The sequence below is a fragment of the Peromyscus leucopus genome, chromosome 13, assembly GCF_004664715.2.
Source record: "Peromyscus leucopus breed LL Stock chromosome 13, UCI_PerLeu_2.1, whole genome shotgun sequence".
Classification (NCBI taxonomy): Eukaryota; Metazoa; Chordata; class Mammalia; order Rodentia; family Cricetidae; genus Peromyscus; species Peromyscus leucopus.
The window spans coordinates 26,493,251-26,510,534 of record NC_051074.1 but is presented as its reverse complement, the minus strand read 5'-3'; the positions used below and the strand labels follow the sequence as shown (position 1 = coordinate 26,510,534).

Genomic DNA, 17,284 nt, shown 5'->3' with positions numbered 1-17,284 from the left:
GTTCCTATGGGGCATTCCATCCAACAACCACAGAACACACACATTTAATTCCATGTGAAACGGTCACCGGGAGAGTTGCTGTTTGGCTTTAAAACAAATCTTAACAATGGTAAGGGATTGCATTCACATTGTCTCTCTTCCCACTACAAAAACTAGAAATAGGTAACAAGAGGAGTCTTAGAAACTTTACGAATAAATTAACACACTTCCAAGTAGCCAATGGGTCAGTGAAGAAATTAAAAGGAAAAGAGAAAAATGTCTTTAGACAAGTGAAAATAGAAGCACACTATTCCAAAATCTGTGGGATGTGTGGTGGTTTGAATGAGGGGGGGGGGTTCTGTTCTGATTTGAAACCTTTGAGGGTTCACAAGCCCATGCTAGATGCAGTTTTGCTCAGTCTCTCCCACTGCCTGGGGATCTGGATGTAAGCTCTCAGCTACTGCTCCAGAGCCTGCCTGCCTGCCTGCCTGCCTGCTCTGATGATCATGGACTAATCCTCTGAATCTGTAAGCAAGCCTCCAATCAAATGCTTCCTTTTATAAGTTGTCTTGGTCATGGTGTCACTTCATAACAACAGAACAGTAGCTAGGACAGGGTGTATCAAAAAGCAGTTCTAGAAAGTAAGACCGAAGCAATAAACATCATCATAAAAAGAAAGATTTCAAGTAAATAACCTAATGCTGGACCTCAAGAAAGTCATAAGACAGGAAAAAAACAGCTCAAACAGTATGAGCAGAAGGAAGGAAATAGTAAAGATCGAAGCAGAAATAGATCAAATACAGACTAGGAAAACAATGCAAGGCCATGAGCTGAAGCAATGACAGATAAGACCAGTAGACGCTTAGCGAGAAGAAGTGAGAAGATTTAAATAAATCCAGAGACTGAACAGAAGCAGAGACAACGCAGCAGACACAATGGAAGCACAAAGGATGGTCGTAGAGTATTGTGATAGTAAGTATTGATTATAAACTTGACAGGATTTATGATTACTGGTAAGACCAACCTCTGCATGCAGTTGTAAGGGATGCTCTTGATTAGATTAATTGAGATTGGAAGACCCACCATACCCTGGCTGGGGGCATAGGCTGTATAAAAAGAAGAATACAAGCTGAATATGAGCATTCTCTACTTTCTACTGGATTGTGGATGCAATCTGAACAGCCACAACTTTCTTACCATGATGGACTGTACCCTGGAACTGCAAGGCAAAATAAGCCCCTCTACCCCTTGTGTTTGTCAGGATATTTTGTCATAACAATAGAAAAAGTAACTGAGACAGTTATTAAAATAATGTGGATAATCCAAGAAGAATTTGATGAATTCCTGGAGACATAACCTATCAAGATTGAATTATAAAGAAATAAAAAATGTATAGTCTAATTACAAGTTGGGTAAATTATTAATAAAAATCTTCCATAAGTAATTATTTTAAATGATAAGAGCCCAATGGTGCCATTGTTGATTACATTCAACATACAAAGAACAACCAATTCTTCTCAAACCATTTCAGTTGAAGACGATGGCGTGTTTTGAAACTCTTCTTATGAAGTACCCAAATTAATCAATCAATGAATAGAACTATAAATCTTTGACATCCTTGAGAAATACAAATGGAAAACTTCTTAACAAAATTCTAGCACATGAAAAACAATAGCCTATTACAGAGATTGGTCATCATGAGAAGGTTTGACTCTTTCCATACATGCAAGGAAGGATGCTTCAATATGTACAAATTCATGACTGTGGTACCAACCCCCCATTAGTAAAATTAGACAGAAACTCTATTATAATTTCAATAGATAAAAACAAAGCAGACTGAAGTCAACACCCCTTCATAATAAAATCTTCTAATAAATTAAGTAAAGAAGGACTACACGTCATGACACCAGGGACTGTGACAGAGCACAGCCACGATACTAAACACGAGGAGCTGGAAGCTGCTCCTTAACATCTGGAGCAAGACAAGGATGCTCATTTTTATCACTTCTATTGACACAGGATTACAATTCCTGGCCAGAGCAACTAGCTGAAAGAAATGATGGTACCCAAATTGGAAAGGAAATACGTTAAATTTGCAGCCGACATAGTCTTATATAGAAAACCTTAGAGATTCCACTAAAAACTGTTAGGTGTAACAAATGAATTCAGTAAGGTTTCAGGGGGAAAAACAACAACAACCACAAACATAAATTAGTGGTGTTTCTGCACAAGATCAGTTAACTATTTAAAAGAGAAATCGAGGAAACAGTTCACTAACAATAGCTAAAGTAATACCCAGGAATAAATTTATGCAAAGAGATAAAATATCCCCTCATTGAGAAACTGAAAAAACACAAATAAATAGAAAGATCTGATGTTTAGTGGATGAGACACATAAATATTGTTTAACACTGTTGCTGCCTAAAGCAATCTGCAGATCCTATGCAACTCCTATCAAAACACTAATAATACTTTTCAAAGAAATAGGATACAGCAATTCTGAAATTTGTGTGGGACCAGAAAAATCCCCAACGCACAAAAGAACAGAGATGGAGGTACAACATTGCCTGGCTTTAAAATGTACACATACATGGAGGTTCGATAAATGATCCCAAACGACAAAGGGGTCAATGAAGAAATTAAAAGGACTATTTTAAATTTTCTTTGGAAAATTTGGGTGAAAATGGAAGCCCAGAGTTCTCGACCTGTGTGGTACGGTGAAAGCTGGGCCATCAAGCAGCACAGTACGGACATGAATACATACACTAGAACAGAAGATCAGTAACAAGCCCAAGAACTTATACATAGCTGGTTTCGACAGAGGATCTAGAAATGGCTACCAGGAAAGATGCTTGAAGAAATGGTCTTGGAAAATGAAAATTCAGATAGAAGAATATAGATCTTTCTCTAAAATTAATTCGAAACGGATTAAAGATCCTAAATGTTATTTGCAAAACTATGAAGTTACTTGAAGAAAACATATCGGGAGGCACCTTTACATTGATCTGGGCAATGACCTTTGTGATATAATCTCAGAAACACAGACAACAAAAGCAGTAAAAGAGAAATGTGATTAAAACTGACTAATAGTAGCCCTCAGAACAGCAAATTAAACATTCAACAGTGCCCAGACAAACCACCAAAAAGGGAGAATGTATTTGCAAACACCCATCTGACAAGTAGTTGGTTTCCAGAATTTGTAAGGAGCTAAAACACTCAAGAGGAAACAGACCCAATAATCCTGTTTGAGAACGAGCAAAAGAGCAATATTTTCAAAAGAAGACATGAAAGAGGCAAAAGATGTTAAAAATGTTCAGCAGCACCAATGATCAGACAAATGCAAACGAAACTGAATATAGGTCTCACCTCACATCTGCTAGAATAGTTATTATCACCAAAAAGGCAACATGATGAGCGTCAGAAAAAGTCAGGAGAAAGCAAACACTACATTTTTGTTGAGGATGTAAATTAGGGTAGCTACCATAAAAAGTATGGGATTTCCTCGAAATATTAAAAGTGAGACTGCCATAGTAGTGTTTCTGCACATGACCAGTAAACCATTTGAACCTTCAACATACAAATTTGTGTGTTGAAGAGAGCTCCTCAAAACAATGATTACTACAGCAATATTCACATTCTCCAAGATGTCCCTCGGCATATAAACCAATAAAGGAAATATGGCAGACATACAATGGCCATAGAGAGAATAAAGCCCTGCCATCTGTGATAACACATGTACGTCTAGACAATACCATGTAAGGTGTAATAGCTCAGGCAGAGAAAGGCTAATGCCTCATCATCTCACACGTCTGTGGAATCTGAAAGAGTTTATTTCATAGGAGTCGTGAGCTGAATGGTGCTTAGCCAACGTGTGAGTGGTTGGGGGGAATGTGGAGGCATTGGTTAATTATAGTTAGAGAAGTACAAATATATGCAGAATAGGTGAACACAGGGACAGAGAGTAGAAAGGCAAGTGAATACTTCTGGCTAGGTGATAGAGGGGGGAGCCTAATGGGGGGGATGGAGTGGAGAATGACTAAATAGTCCTGTAATACCTTCTATGAGAGATAAAGTGTTCTGAAATTGTGTTGATGGTTGGCAATTGTGCGAACACTTAAAACCATCAGGTTATACACATTAAGTTGGAGGATTGTGTGACATGTGGGTTATATCTTATTCACATCTCTGCTATTGGTGTGCTCTCTGGTCTAAAGTTTGAGTAGAGATGAGGTAGATGATCTCCAGGCCCTACACCTTACTGAGGAGCCAATTGGCAGTTGATAGTTGCTGGAGGAAGGCGAATCACTCTCTTTTGAGGATGTAGCCTCTTTTAGAATTCCCATACGCCATGCATGGCCCCATACTCAGGCACATAAAGGCAGCACCAACTGGATTAACTCGGTTATAAAACATTTTTTTTTTAAAATGAAAAAACAATGACCAAGGAAGACACCATGAATGCCACCATTTACAAAGAAATTAGACAGCATCTGACTGGAGTGGAAGAAGCAGGAAATGGGGACAGGGCAGCCTTCCCTGAGCATGCAGGTCACCGAGGTGGTTGGAGGATTCCTCTCATGTGACCAAGGAAGGAGTGTTACCTGTGGGACAGGAGGAGCCAAGGAAGACCTTGCAGTTGCTACTGGTCCCACCACTCTCTATGATGGAGGGGTCTTTCTAGAACTCTATAAATGGATGACTTTGGGTGAGTCTTCTATCTCAAATTGTGCAATAAAATAAAAGGTGAGAAGTGAAAGAGGAGATGAAGCAACAGGAACAGGGAAAGATTCCTGGGCTCCATTCTCATCTCCTTAGAGGTGTGTGTGTGGGAGGGAGAGTTAGCTAGAAGTAGGAGGCAGTAGATTAACCCCACACATTAGATTGGTCAGTCTGTTATTAGCAATATTAGTGAAGGAAGACATTAAGATCTCTCTCAACACAGGGACAGCCTTCCAAGGATTTCCTAATTCCTATGCTGGGAAGCCTGGCGATGGTGATGGTTGTCAGGGCACAGGAGACAAGAGACTTGGCTGGCCAGCTAGTCAAAGATATGTCAGGAAGAACAGATTGGAGGAGACATGAGACCAGTTTCAAATTCCCCACTCAGAGATAGCCACAGGGATTGGTTATTCAGACCTACAAATTGAATCTAAGAAGTAACGGTTGGCTTCAGGGTTATTTTTTTCAAGTAGCATGAATGTCCAAGTACGTATTTGCAAAGCATTAAAATCCATAGGAGACATACTTTATTGCTTGTTTGGTTCGTGAGATCACCTGGCACAAAATAAAATGTTTCTTTTTTTCTGTGCGGTGACCGCACATGTCAAATATGGGAGAGCAACCTACACACCAATTTTCAGCCTATGGATCTGATTTTTCATGAGCCTCACCACACATCCCTCACAGAGAGAGCACTTGTTTCGGGTGGATGTGTTTCACCTTCTTTGTGGAAGCCTCAAAGAGAAGGCAGTACGAAGGGAAAATCAGCTATTTATAGACGTTTTTGACTAAAAGTGTCTGCTCAGCGTGCTATGGAATATTTCCAAGATGTGGGAGAACAGGAAACTATCTAAAAATCAACTGGAAGGCTGGAGGAGTGTTATGGGGGAACAATTCTGCAGGGGAGTCGTTTGCAGAAAGCTCAGGTTTCATTTGCAAACAAATGACAGTTACTTTTCCAGACACTCCAAGTTACAGAGAAGCCAGCTAAACTTCTCCTAGTTAAGGAGAGAAGAGGAGAGGGGGAAATGAACAACCCCATGAATTCTTAAAGTACTGTAAGTAACTGGAACCCTCAAAGGAATTTTAAAGGGGGACACTTCTCTCTAGAGCCGATCCTTGATGGAAGAGTTGCCAGCTAGGTGGATGCCCACAGAACACAGGGCAAGCAGGTGGATTTCTAAGAATAGACTGCAGGTCCCTGTGACCTAACGGTCCTGCTGAGACGAGAGAAGTCTTTGTCATCACTTACCTTTGCTTTTATAACAACAACACAACAAAATGGCAAGGTCATTTGCTTGAGCAAACAATTCCATGAAATTCTGCATGCATCCCATGCACTGTGCTTGCACCGTCTGGGTGGTCACAGGAAGCGAGTGTGGTAGGAAGACTTGAGGCTGACTGCCAAGTGACAGATGGCTGCGAGGAGAGCCTGGGCTTTTGATGGTTCTGTGGAGGAGGAGGAGGAGGTCCTGAGAGGGACCTGCCTTCAGCACATGTTTATTCTTTGGAGTTCTCTAGTCTTAAAAGAACGGTGCACCCGGCTCCAGAGAACGGGAAGGTTAGTTGAGGATCTTGGACGGGAGCAATGGAGGATAACGGCCTAGGACCTGTTGCCGCTCCCCTTCAGCTGTTGTAAAGCTCATACCTGTCTGGTTGCTGTGAAGGAGACACTCCTCAGAGAACTAGTTAAGCCCATAAAGGATATGGCAGAAGGGTGGGTTGAGTTACCTTGGGGACATATCCCACAGTTGTTGCTGTTCGTTAACCTCATCCTGTTGATTGACCAGGTTGCCTGGAGTAAGGCAGTAGGTGGTTGGCAGACCAACACTGTGAAAGTAAATGCAAGGCTCGTGGGAACGAACGCTTGAACAGGCTGGAATTGTGCTCTACCAGCAAATGCCAAGCCATGTGAAAATCCGCTCCACAGAGGCTAAGCTATCTCTGACCTGGCCCTTTGTAGTCCTCTCACTTCTAGTCACCAGCTGCATGTGTTCAGTTGGCACCTGGTAAAGGAAGTTTCCTCATTGTGATTAAGATATACCATTATCGTACATGGGGTAGGGGGAAGTGGGGTGGATAGGGAAGAGGTTTTCCTTGTCCATGAAATCAGGCATGCCTATGTAAGCAAAATAGAAAAGGGAAAAAAAGTGTTATGTTATGATACACCAAACAAAGGAAAGATTCAAAGCATATTCATGGCTGAACACGTATACTTTGGAAACCTTTCACACTATTATTTTATTTGATTGCCTAAATCCTCATTTCTTCCCCCTAGCGCCTGAAGCAAACAAAGTCATATCTTCATGCCCACTTTACGGGTTAAAAAATGGAAGCATTGGGTTGAGAGAGTCCAGTGATGTAGGAAGCCAGTGATAACATCAAAGCTTGGCTGAGCACGTGAAGCCCATGTTTCCATCAGTTAGACTCTACTGCCTCCTACAGGAAAGCACACGAGACACTAAGCCTACAGCTCCCTGGAATTGAGTTACTTGAGGTTCTTGGACAGATTCTATTGAAGTCATTCCAGATGTAGTATGCCATCAGAATCTCTTGGGTTGATGCCAGAAATTGTAGCTAGAGTTTTCCTGCCTTGCCCACAGTCAGGACAAATCTTTGTCACCCGCCAGTCCCACAATCCACTTATAAAATAATCACTCAGACGCTGTGAGAATTGGGGACACTGTTTCCCCAATTCTCCTCTCTCTTTGTCCCGCCTATACTTGCTGCCTGGTCACTGGCCATCAGTGTTTTATTTATATAGAGTGATATCCACAGCAAGAAATCCTCACTTAACAGACACCTTCAATGTACTTCTTGAGCACATGACGTCATGGGAACTACCTCTAAATTGATAGAGGGATATTCAGTGGTATATGACTATTAAAAATGGTTCACTACAGGCTTACATGGGATATGGTTGTGGTCACTTGTCCCCATGTAGATACCATCCTGCCTTGTATCAGGTAGTGTTTCCAACCTTATAGGCAGATCTTTTTCTCAGTCGCCCATCCTCTCAGCCTTTTGTTCTTCCAGGATATTGTTCTCTTAGCTTCTGTGCTGTTACCCTGATTTGATATATTTGCTCTCATTGTCCCAAACATATTATCCTACATATCATTATATGTGTGTATAATTTATATATGCCACATATATGTGTTACACCATGTATCCCTTTGAAACAATAGATAGTTTTTATCCTGATGAAGTGAGGTGAAAGATTCTGACTGCCGAGGCATGGAAGATGCTGGGGAGAAGCATGCCCTCCTCAGAATCCAGATCCTGCACCCTATTAAGATTTGGACCTAGAGATCGCATATCCAAAAGTGCATCTGTCCTGCTCCATTTGCCCTCTTCTGGACCATAGTCCACCCCTGGTAAAGCCATTAGGATGCAGAAAGGCTCAATCTGTAATAGCAGAAATACATCCATTCTGGGGGTGGGAAATAAGAGTTAAAACTATGAGCATGGGGCTTGTCAGATGGCCCAACAGATAAAGGTACTTGCTGTACAAGCTGACAGCCTGAGCTCAACCCCTGGAACCCCTGGAGGAAGGAGAGGACACACACCTGGAAGTTGTCCTCTGATCTCCACCTACATGTGTGGCACATGTGAATTGTGTACACACACACACACACACACACACACACACACACACACACACGAGAATAACAAATAAAATAAAAATACAATACATACTTTGTGACTACAGAGCTACAAATTGCAGAGAATTATTTAGCTGACAAGTATCTTTGTCTCCTATGAGCCTTTTAAAGCACAAACATGTGTCACATGTGACTCTCAGGTCATTCTCGACCTCATTTCCTCCAAAGAATGTATCAGCAAGAATTTGAAAAGAACCTTCGGGCTTTAGCAGAATGTGAGAGAGAGAGAGTGGGGAACGGAGAGAGCACAGGCCATCAGGAAGAAAGATGGCCAGTGGAGGCCTCCTCTGAGACGACAGATCTTGTCAAGGTTTTTCCTTTTGTCATTTGAAAAGAGTAAGCAGAGCTAAATAATTCCAGAAGATTCTTTTATAAGATGGTTGCTACATAAAGTAGCAGGAAGCTGTAGAGTCTAGACTACCAGGAAGAGATTGTGAGTGAGGAGGTTTACGGGATGATGTTCCAACGAGGAGTGTCTGTTAGTCAGAAAATGACAACGTAGAATAAGATGTTAAGCCCCTAGATAGTTAAATCAGGGTATTGGACAATCCTGAAGATATGTATTAAATTGTGGAGCTTCAAAGGCTGCACAGGACAGAAGATTTTTTTTTTTCTTCATGGTTGTTGAATATGTCTTTGAATTAAAAGGACTGACACGGGCTTTGTCCTCACATGAGGGAGTCAGGACATGCCTAGATTAATGATCTGAAATAAGACTGAAAAAGTAAGGTAATGACTTTTTACTTGGATCGATGAAAAAAAGAGGGGCGGGGGGAGGTTCCTTACTTCATAGCTATTCTTCTTCCATGGCTTTTGTGAAGTGGCCCGTTTAAAAGAGATCTGATTTCATCAGAGATCAAAGACATCAAAAGCATGGATGTGTTATGTAGAAGTGTGGGTGCCCAGGTGCGGAGGAGGAGGTGAGGGAGTAGATCCATGCACCTGTGAACACAGGAACACTTACTATGCTTCATAGATAGTTTTTCCATTTCACAAGAGTGTGTTCAGCTTTCCTAATTCATCGAGGATAATGATTAGACATTCTTGAGTTAACAGGAACAGTGCTCTAATATGAGCTTACCTAGAAACCTCAGTGTGTGGCTCAGACACACAAAGTACGGCACAGCATTAAGTTTTAGCAAATGAAGAAAAGCAGTTTTAAAGGTAAACTCTGTATTTTCTTACATTTGTAGGATCAAAGCATCAAAAGAGGTCTTCCCTGTCCATATGGGTAATCTCCAAAAGAATTAAAAAGAGTAGAAATAAGAAATTGGTCCAAAGAAACACAAGGGACACATGATGCCTTCCTGTACACTGTTCTCCCCTTTACCTATTTTGATTGTGTTAACAGGCAAGCTTGACTCATGTCAAGCTCTGTGGTCATGGATCCTAGCAACACATGTTCTTCCAAAATGAGAAAAATGATACTGAGCTTAATTAATTGAAATATTGATTTCACTGAACTCTAACTCACAATGATCCACTAAAAGACACTGAACCCCCTAAATGGAGAAAAATATCACCTTAATTACAAACCAAAGCCAGTGTGGTTTTGTTACTAGCCCAACACACACACACACACACACACACACACACACACACACACACCACACACACACCACACACACACACACACACACACACACACACACACACACATCTGGAACAAGAAACTGATGTATTCTGCCATTCACAATCACCCTGGTAAGTCCCATAATGCCACACGGTCTCAAATGCGCTGGAGTTTAAAGATGATTCTCCAAAAGACATGGTGAGCCTTGAGTTGTCATCTTTAACTGTAATCTACTAAGTGGTTCATAAGGGAGAGTAGAAAAAGAGAAGTCAAGTCCATGGCCACTGAGTGATCCCAGGTTGGATTTCCTCTTTTACACTCTCCTAACCAATGCTGCCTCTTTAATTAGTAGGTTAAAATTCGGTGAGATAAGCAAAAGCACACAGACACCTCCGGCTGTGGCTCACCAGATGCTCTGCGTACGTACTGCTAGCAGTGGTATCAGAACACTGAGTCAACAAGCCAAGAATCATGAGGTCTCCCTTCGGAGCCCCTTCCTATTAACTTGTGATGTCTCTCTCCTACTGCAGAGTCTGCCTGCGCCCCTGATTTCTCAGGGTGCCTCGCTAATTGTTTTTCTCTCCCTATTAGTTAGGTGGAGGCTATAGTGGAAGGACCACAGAGAATCAGAGCAGAGGACAGGGGGCAGCAGAGTGCTCAGGGTCCTGCGGGTGGTCATGGCCTCAACATTCAAAGTTAGCATCCGACAGGAGCAGCCTCACTTCTGTCTCTCTGTGGGAGAGGCATCTCTACTAAGATCAAAAATAAGGAGAGGCTTGTATGAGCCACAAATAAAATGTACTCAAGATCCTTGGCAACACCAATGAAAAATAAAGAAAACTATTAATTAATGTAGTTGATAAGGTTTTTAGACAGGGCAGCCAGGCAACACCACAGTTAGCAGAGTCATAAGCAGAATTGGCAGTTTTATAAAATTCATATAAAATAGTTAAAACTGAATTAGTACAATTTAAATTGTTTTAAGGCAAGAGGAAAGAAAAGAAAAGGAAAAAAAAAAACCCAGCCACAAAAAAACAAAACCAACCAACCAAACAAAAACAAAAACAAAAAACTATCACTGGGCAAAAATGGAAACATTCTTGTGAGAGATTCGAAAAACAAATATACCTGCACTTTTAAATAAAACCCCGGTCCCACATTTGCTAGGAATGCATCTTTAAAGATCTTGTGGTATCTCATGCAAACAACAGACAAAACAAAAACAAAAACCATTCCAAAAAATAAAAAAGATCCCATCATCCACAAATTTAAATTCTGAAAAGGACCAGTAAGTGCTGAAGACTCTTGTTCAGAAAAATGACCGATCACATTCAAATCACCAGCCATTTAACATCCTCCAGCCCCTTAACATGCACTCCAGGAACATGAGAAACAGGATTTTAGGGAGCCTCTGCGCACAATGACTTGTAGACACCTGATGTCTTCACCTGTTTCCCACCATCTGTACATACGTTAGCTTGTTAGCTCTTTCCGACACACTAGGCATTGTTTATAGAGACGGAAAAAAAATAACAAAACAATCAAACTATCCACACACTCTCCCCCTCTTTGCAAAAATCTCTTCCAAACCAACTACTCACATCCATCAAACACAAAGTAATAAAAGAGTTACTTATACCCAAACCTGGTCAGTCCTTCCATTTCTGGAAACTTGCACACAAACTGAAGAAACCCACTCAGCCTTAAAAAGGTCGATCATTTTGCTGTCTACAGCTTCATCTCTGAGAGAGCTGGCTTCCTCGGTCCCTGTCTGTGCTCTCTCGCTCCCTCTGTGTGACTCTCGGCTTCTCTCGGGAGAGGAGAGGGTTCCCTTCCCTTCCCCTTTCCTGTTTCTGCCGCTGGATGAAGGATGAATGCTAAATACACGATTCGAAGGGATTTTTTCCCCCTTTTTCTTAGGTGAACAGTTGGAAATCTAAAAATCTTTCTCTTCTGAATGGCTTAACATGCCACTCACTCAACGCGGAACGTTTATATAAAGAGGCATAAACACAACCAAGAATTCTACTTAAAAGAGAAAAAAGAAAAAGAAAAAGAAAACAACCCTCCTCCCAGCCTATTCTGTTTACTTAACTATTAGCACTTACCCTGAGATGTGCCATAAATGCTCTATTCCAAATGTACAAAAGCCAACCACATCTCAACTGAGAATTAAACAGTTTTAATGTCTTCAAATCCATGCTCCTGCTCCAAGCCCTGATACAGGCAGTCACTGGCAGCGGTACAATAGTTCTCAACAGCAGACATCTGATTCTTGACATTTAAAAATAACAATATTGGGATAAAGGGGGAGCCTTTTTTTTTTTTTTAAAAAAAAATTAACTAAAACAGCTTGTGAGTGAGCACATAGCACCATTGAGTGTATTGACTGGAGTGTACAGTGATTACAAGTGAACCCTGGACAGCCACAGGCGAGACACACACAGACCCCTCACCTCTTACAAAGTCCTGGCAAGGAACTGCATTAAGTTCATGCTGAGTGAAACTCTCCAAAAGCAGAAGGCATTTCAGTATTGGAGTTCTATTATCTAGTGAATACTTATTAACATTAATTAGTGAATTGATTCACTAATTAATATTAATTAGTGAATACTAATTTGGTTTTGAATCAAATTAGGGATTTTGCTTTTCCTTGCACTGGTAGCCTAATTTCACATGTATGTTCTTTTACTGGCATGGACACATCGCAGGTCCAGTGCACACATGAGTTTGATGCAGACTAAGACAAATAATATAACGCACATTTATATCTATGTCTGAAACATATTATAGAACTGGACAGAGCTGGGGTCAGCTGTTGGCTGCCCTGCATAATCTGCATTCTTTGTGTCTCAGTTTTGTCTATAAAGCAAAAGCAAAAAAGAACTTCTTGGGAAGAAGTTGGTGGGGGGGGGCAGAGGTGGAGGGGAATAGAGGATGAATATGACCGGCGTTTGTTAGGCAAATGGACACCCATCTTTGTATGGGAAAGAGTTCTGAAAATAGTTAAAGCAAATATAGTACTTTTCAAAGTTGTTTTGTGTACTAAATGAAATCTAGATGGTTTCTAACCCAGAGACTACGTGAAAGGATTGAGCCTGATGAATGGCAAGATTTCAGACTTTCAAGGGAAAAGACTCGGTTTTGGCTCTTCCTGTTGCTGTGTGCCCTTGGTCAAGTTATTCAACATAGTTTTCGAAGTCTATGTTTTTCCCTCTGTGAAATGCCTTTAAAATTTCAAAGAACAAATTCAGTAACATTTGAGAAGCATCTGCTTTTGGCAAGCGTTTATGAATCGAGAGTTACTGGCCTTCCAACTCCTGGAAATTGCTCTGATTAGTACACCGAAATACTCAATTTATGAATTTGGAAGTGGGTAGAGAGATTACAGCCTTCTAGAACCAAGTATCTCCTTCTCTAGCAGATGAAAGAGGCTCAGGAATCTGAAGGATGGCTCCAGCAATGTTGCTGGTTAGTGGCAAATAGGGAAGACAAGCCTAGTGTTCCTGATTGAGTGGGCTTGTAGGTTGTTGCTCACTAGACCTTGTGATGGTGATGTTAAATATGACCCAATCTGGCTTTAAATCAGCACCTGTAGTCATATTACTAGAAAACAAAACAAAGCAACTCTTTTTCCCCTCCAAATTTGCTTCTACGATGAGTTTATACATGACATTATCCCACAAGAGCTGATGGGAGTTTGTTAATCCTATTTTCTGAGAAGGGTTTCCACAGGATGATGGAGTCTGTGTCTCTCCTTCTAGAACCCAGAGAATTGTTGGAACTCAGGTCTCAGGAGGCATTGCCTACTCTCTCCCTCTTCAGGAATATTCAGTTTTTCTTGTAGCTTTCTTAAATGCATTATTAAAAAAAGAAACTAGCCTATGGAAGGTAAATAATTTGAAAGTAGAGGTTTCTATTCACTGAAGTATGAGATCCATGGACACGACTGTATTAAATCCCACACCTTGATTTTGAACATTTCATTCTGATGTTACTGAAAAACGCTCAAAATGAATATCTTGAAAATGTGCTTCTTCCTCACTTTCCTACTTAGCTTTGGTATGGAGTAGGAATAAGCCCAAATTTCAGTCCTATAACCTCCAGGTCAAAGGTCAAAGTCCCTCACTATTTCAAAGCCTCGGTTTCTTCTCTTGTGAATAAGTCTTACTGCATCCATCTTGAAGATGGAACATGTTCACCACAGTGCCCAGTACACAATGACTCTGTGGTTAATATCCATTTTCTTCTTCCTTTCTCTACCATTGCACACTTTACCACTTTTGAGATTTTGACTTTAAAAGGCATAAAAAAAGAAAAGAAAATTCGAGTGATGGTGGTGCACACCTTTAATCCCAGCACTCAGGAGACAGAGCCAGGTGGATCTCTGTGAGTCTGAGGCCAGCCTGGGCTACAGAGTGAGATCCAGAATAGGCACCAAAGCTACACAGAGAAACCCTGTCTCAAAAAAAAAAAAAAAAAAAAAAAACAACCCAAAGAAAAGAAAAATAAATTTCAGGGAGGAAGAACATAAACTATTGTACAAGTAAAAGTGAGTGTTCTATTACTAACAATGGCTGGTGTTGGATCCATGGACAGCATCCTTCTTAAATCTAATACTTCTAATTTCTCATATCCTACCACCACTTACAATAGCACAGGACATAGCAGTCATTAGTCACAGAGCCTTCTCATAGAAAACATGCCCATTTCTAGGACACCTCTGTCTCCTTACTGAACCTTTCTTCAAGACAATTTTTTTTTTTTATCAGAGTACTTCACTTTCAATACTGGGTAAAATTTATGTGCTTAAATAATTTCTAAATCCTTAGCTTATATCCCTTATAATGGTCATTTCTTTTGAAGAGACTAAGGTTCTATCTAGTCCCATTTCCGACACATGCTGACAGTGTAACCCATTAAGCCTTTATTTGAGTTCACTTCTTTTTTCTACACTAAGTGGGTCAGATGAATCTTTTAGCTGGAACATTATGAATAGTTCTTTGCCGGCATCTATGGATGTGTACCATGTGTGTGCTCGGTGCCTGCAGAGGTCAGAAGTGTGTGTCAGATCTCCTGGAACTGGAGTTACAGATGGTTGAAAACCACTATGCGGGTGCTGGGAACTGAACCTGGATCCTCTGCAAGAGCAGCCAGTGCTCTTAACCACTGAGAAATTTCTCTAGCTTCTTTTGACGCTTATTTATATACAGAACAATCATACAGTGAACTAGGCAGTCCTACTTTTTAAGTAGGAAATACTAACATGTATTTGTGACATGGTAGCTTCTTCTAAAGTTCGGGCATGGGTCTTGTCTTTGCTCAGGACTGCCAGCCTAGGATATTTATTCTCAGGGCTCAGGATAGGTACTCCCAGGAAAGCTGTATTTATCAGAAAGAGTTTAATGAGGGAAAAATGACCACATTCTCACTGGAAGAATTTCTTCTTGTATTTCTTCGGAAGGAGAGAATGGAGATGATTATGGCATGCTGCTTTTAAGGTCTAGTAAAAACTTTCACTGAAAGACAGGGATATCAGGAAAGAAACATAGACAGAGATGCTCTGAAATCGGGGGAAAACCACAAGGGTCATTCTGCAGGGAGCATTGTGTCTCAGGAAGAACAATACTGGGGGGAGGGGAGAGGGAAGGTAGCGCTGCCTGCCCGCGCTGATATTTTTATCCAGGTGAATCTTGTGGAAGGCAGCTGGAGGCAGAAGGGGGGACAGGAGCAGAAGTGGAAAGGGAAGAACAGCCTGCCTTGGAGGCTGTGTGTGGGATTTACATGCTGACACTAATTGTATTTTATGCACCGATGTCTCCCCTTCACCCTCCTCTCCTCTGTTGTCATGGGCTTCTGCAGCTGCGCTTATCAGGTCCCCAAACTGCCTCCTTCTGTCTCCACCTCTGCAGGGTAACATACTGGTTTTCTGTGTTTTGGAAGCGGGGTGGGCTGGGGATAATCACTGCCATAAGGAAGATGTGTACATACTGCCTAATATCTTAAGAGAACTGAGGGAAGCTGGTAGAATGTGCTTCCTTGAATTTTCCCGATAGCTGCCATTACTCACTGAAATAATAAATAATCTGAACAATCTGCTCAAATTCATATAGACAGTTCTGAATAGAGCCAAGACTAGAACCCAGGAGCAAAGACCACACAACCGAGTCAGGAACAATTTCACAGCATCTATCACTGAACATAGATAGTACCTGTAGGTACTGGCAGGACCGCTCTTGTTGACATGCCTCAGACTTCACCATGGCCTGATCCATGTTCACTGAGGCTTTCTGGTAAACCTCTCGGGCTCTGCTCACGGTGAGAGTGGAGGACCAGGCACTCTTCTTCAGAAGAGGGGCATCCAGACTGACGGGCAGGTTAGCACAGGTGGAGCACTTGACGTCATTGTTACTCCGGGAGGCCTTCACCGCCTGCTCGCTGATGGTGTTGTAGGCTTCCATGAAGTACTGTGAAGCAGAGCGGTCAGGGCACCTGCCCATGGTCATCACACCCGATGGCGTGTGGTAGAGGCACATGTCGCCATCCAGGTTGTCATCTGAGCTCCACCAGCTGGGAGAGGTGGGGGAGGCGTTGGAGGCATTGGATCTGGCCTTGGACTCTGAACGCCTCTCCTTGCTCTTGCTGCGCTTGCCATATCTCACAGTTTGCGACTCATCGGGGCTGGCCTTGCCCCCATTGACACTGCCTTTGGATGGCCCCTCCAGGGAATGCGACTTGGTGAAGAGCTTCTGGACCGAGTGGACCAGATGCCGGATGCGGCCGGGGCTATCGCTGCGATGCTCCACAGCGGTGCGCTTGTACTGTAGCGTGTGGTAGCCATCCCGGCTGAGGGGCAGCTGCCTTTCAAACTGATCCAGCAGGTTGGCGGGGATGCGATTTGCCTTGGTGGCCAGTGTGCGTGGCACCAGGGCACTCTCGTCCTTCAGCTCCTGCTGCGAGGTGTAGTGCCTTCGTGGGAAGGTGCTGCTGGCCAGCGGGTCACTGAAGGGTCCCACGCACTCAGCCTGGAAGGAATTCCGCTGGGTGTAGTAGGGATGGTCCGCAGGGTGGTGGTCCACCGGGCTCAGCAGGTACGGCTTGTGGTCTGAGTGGTGCGACAATGAGTCACAGGCCGACTCGCAGGTGATCCCGTGGTGGTGGCTGCGGCTACCCGATAACCCTTTCATCGCTGACTGGAAGCAATCGCAGGGATCATGGGAACCCCGTTAAGTTCCAGACCCGTCTTGGGCAAAGACCTGCGGGGCGAAGAACAAGGCATAAAGTTAGCTCTTTCCTCGGTAGGTGTAAACGGTTCTTTTTGTGGCTCCACACTATTGCTGGGTTTCTG

At 42.3% G+C, this 17,284-nt stretch overlaps 1 protein-coding gene across 1 annotated transcript in view; it reads right to left on the bottom strand.

The window, feature by feature from the left end:
• The window catches only part of Dlgap1 (DLG associated protein 1), an 833,520-nt gene that overhangs the window by 302,801 nt on the left and 513,435 nt on the right, over positions 1 to 17,284 (bottom strand). Inside the window, 1 exon segment of the mRNA XM_028874057.2 lies at positions 16,149 to 17,192. Within this exon segment, the coding sequence (XP_028729890.1) occupies positions 16,149 to 17,123 (975 nt within the window). The 5' untranslated portion in view covers positions 17,124 to 17,192.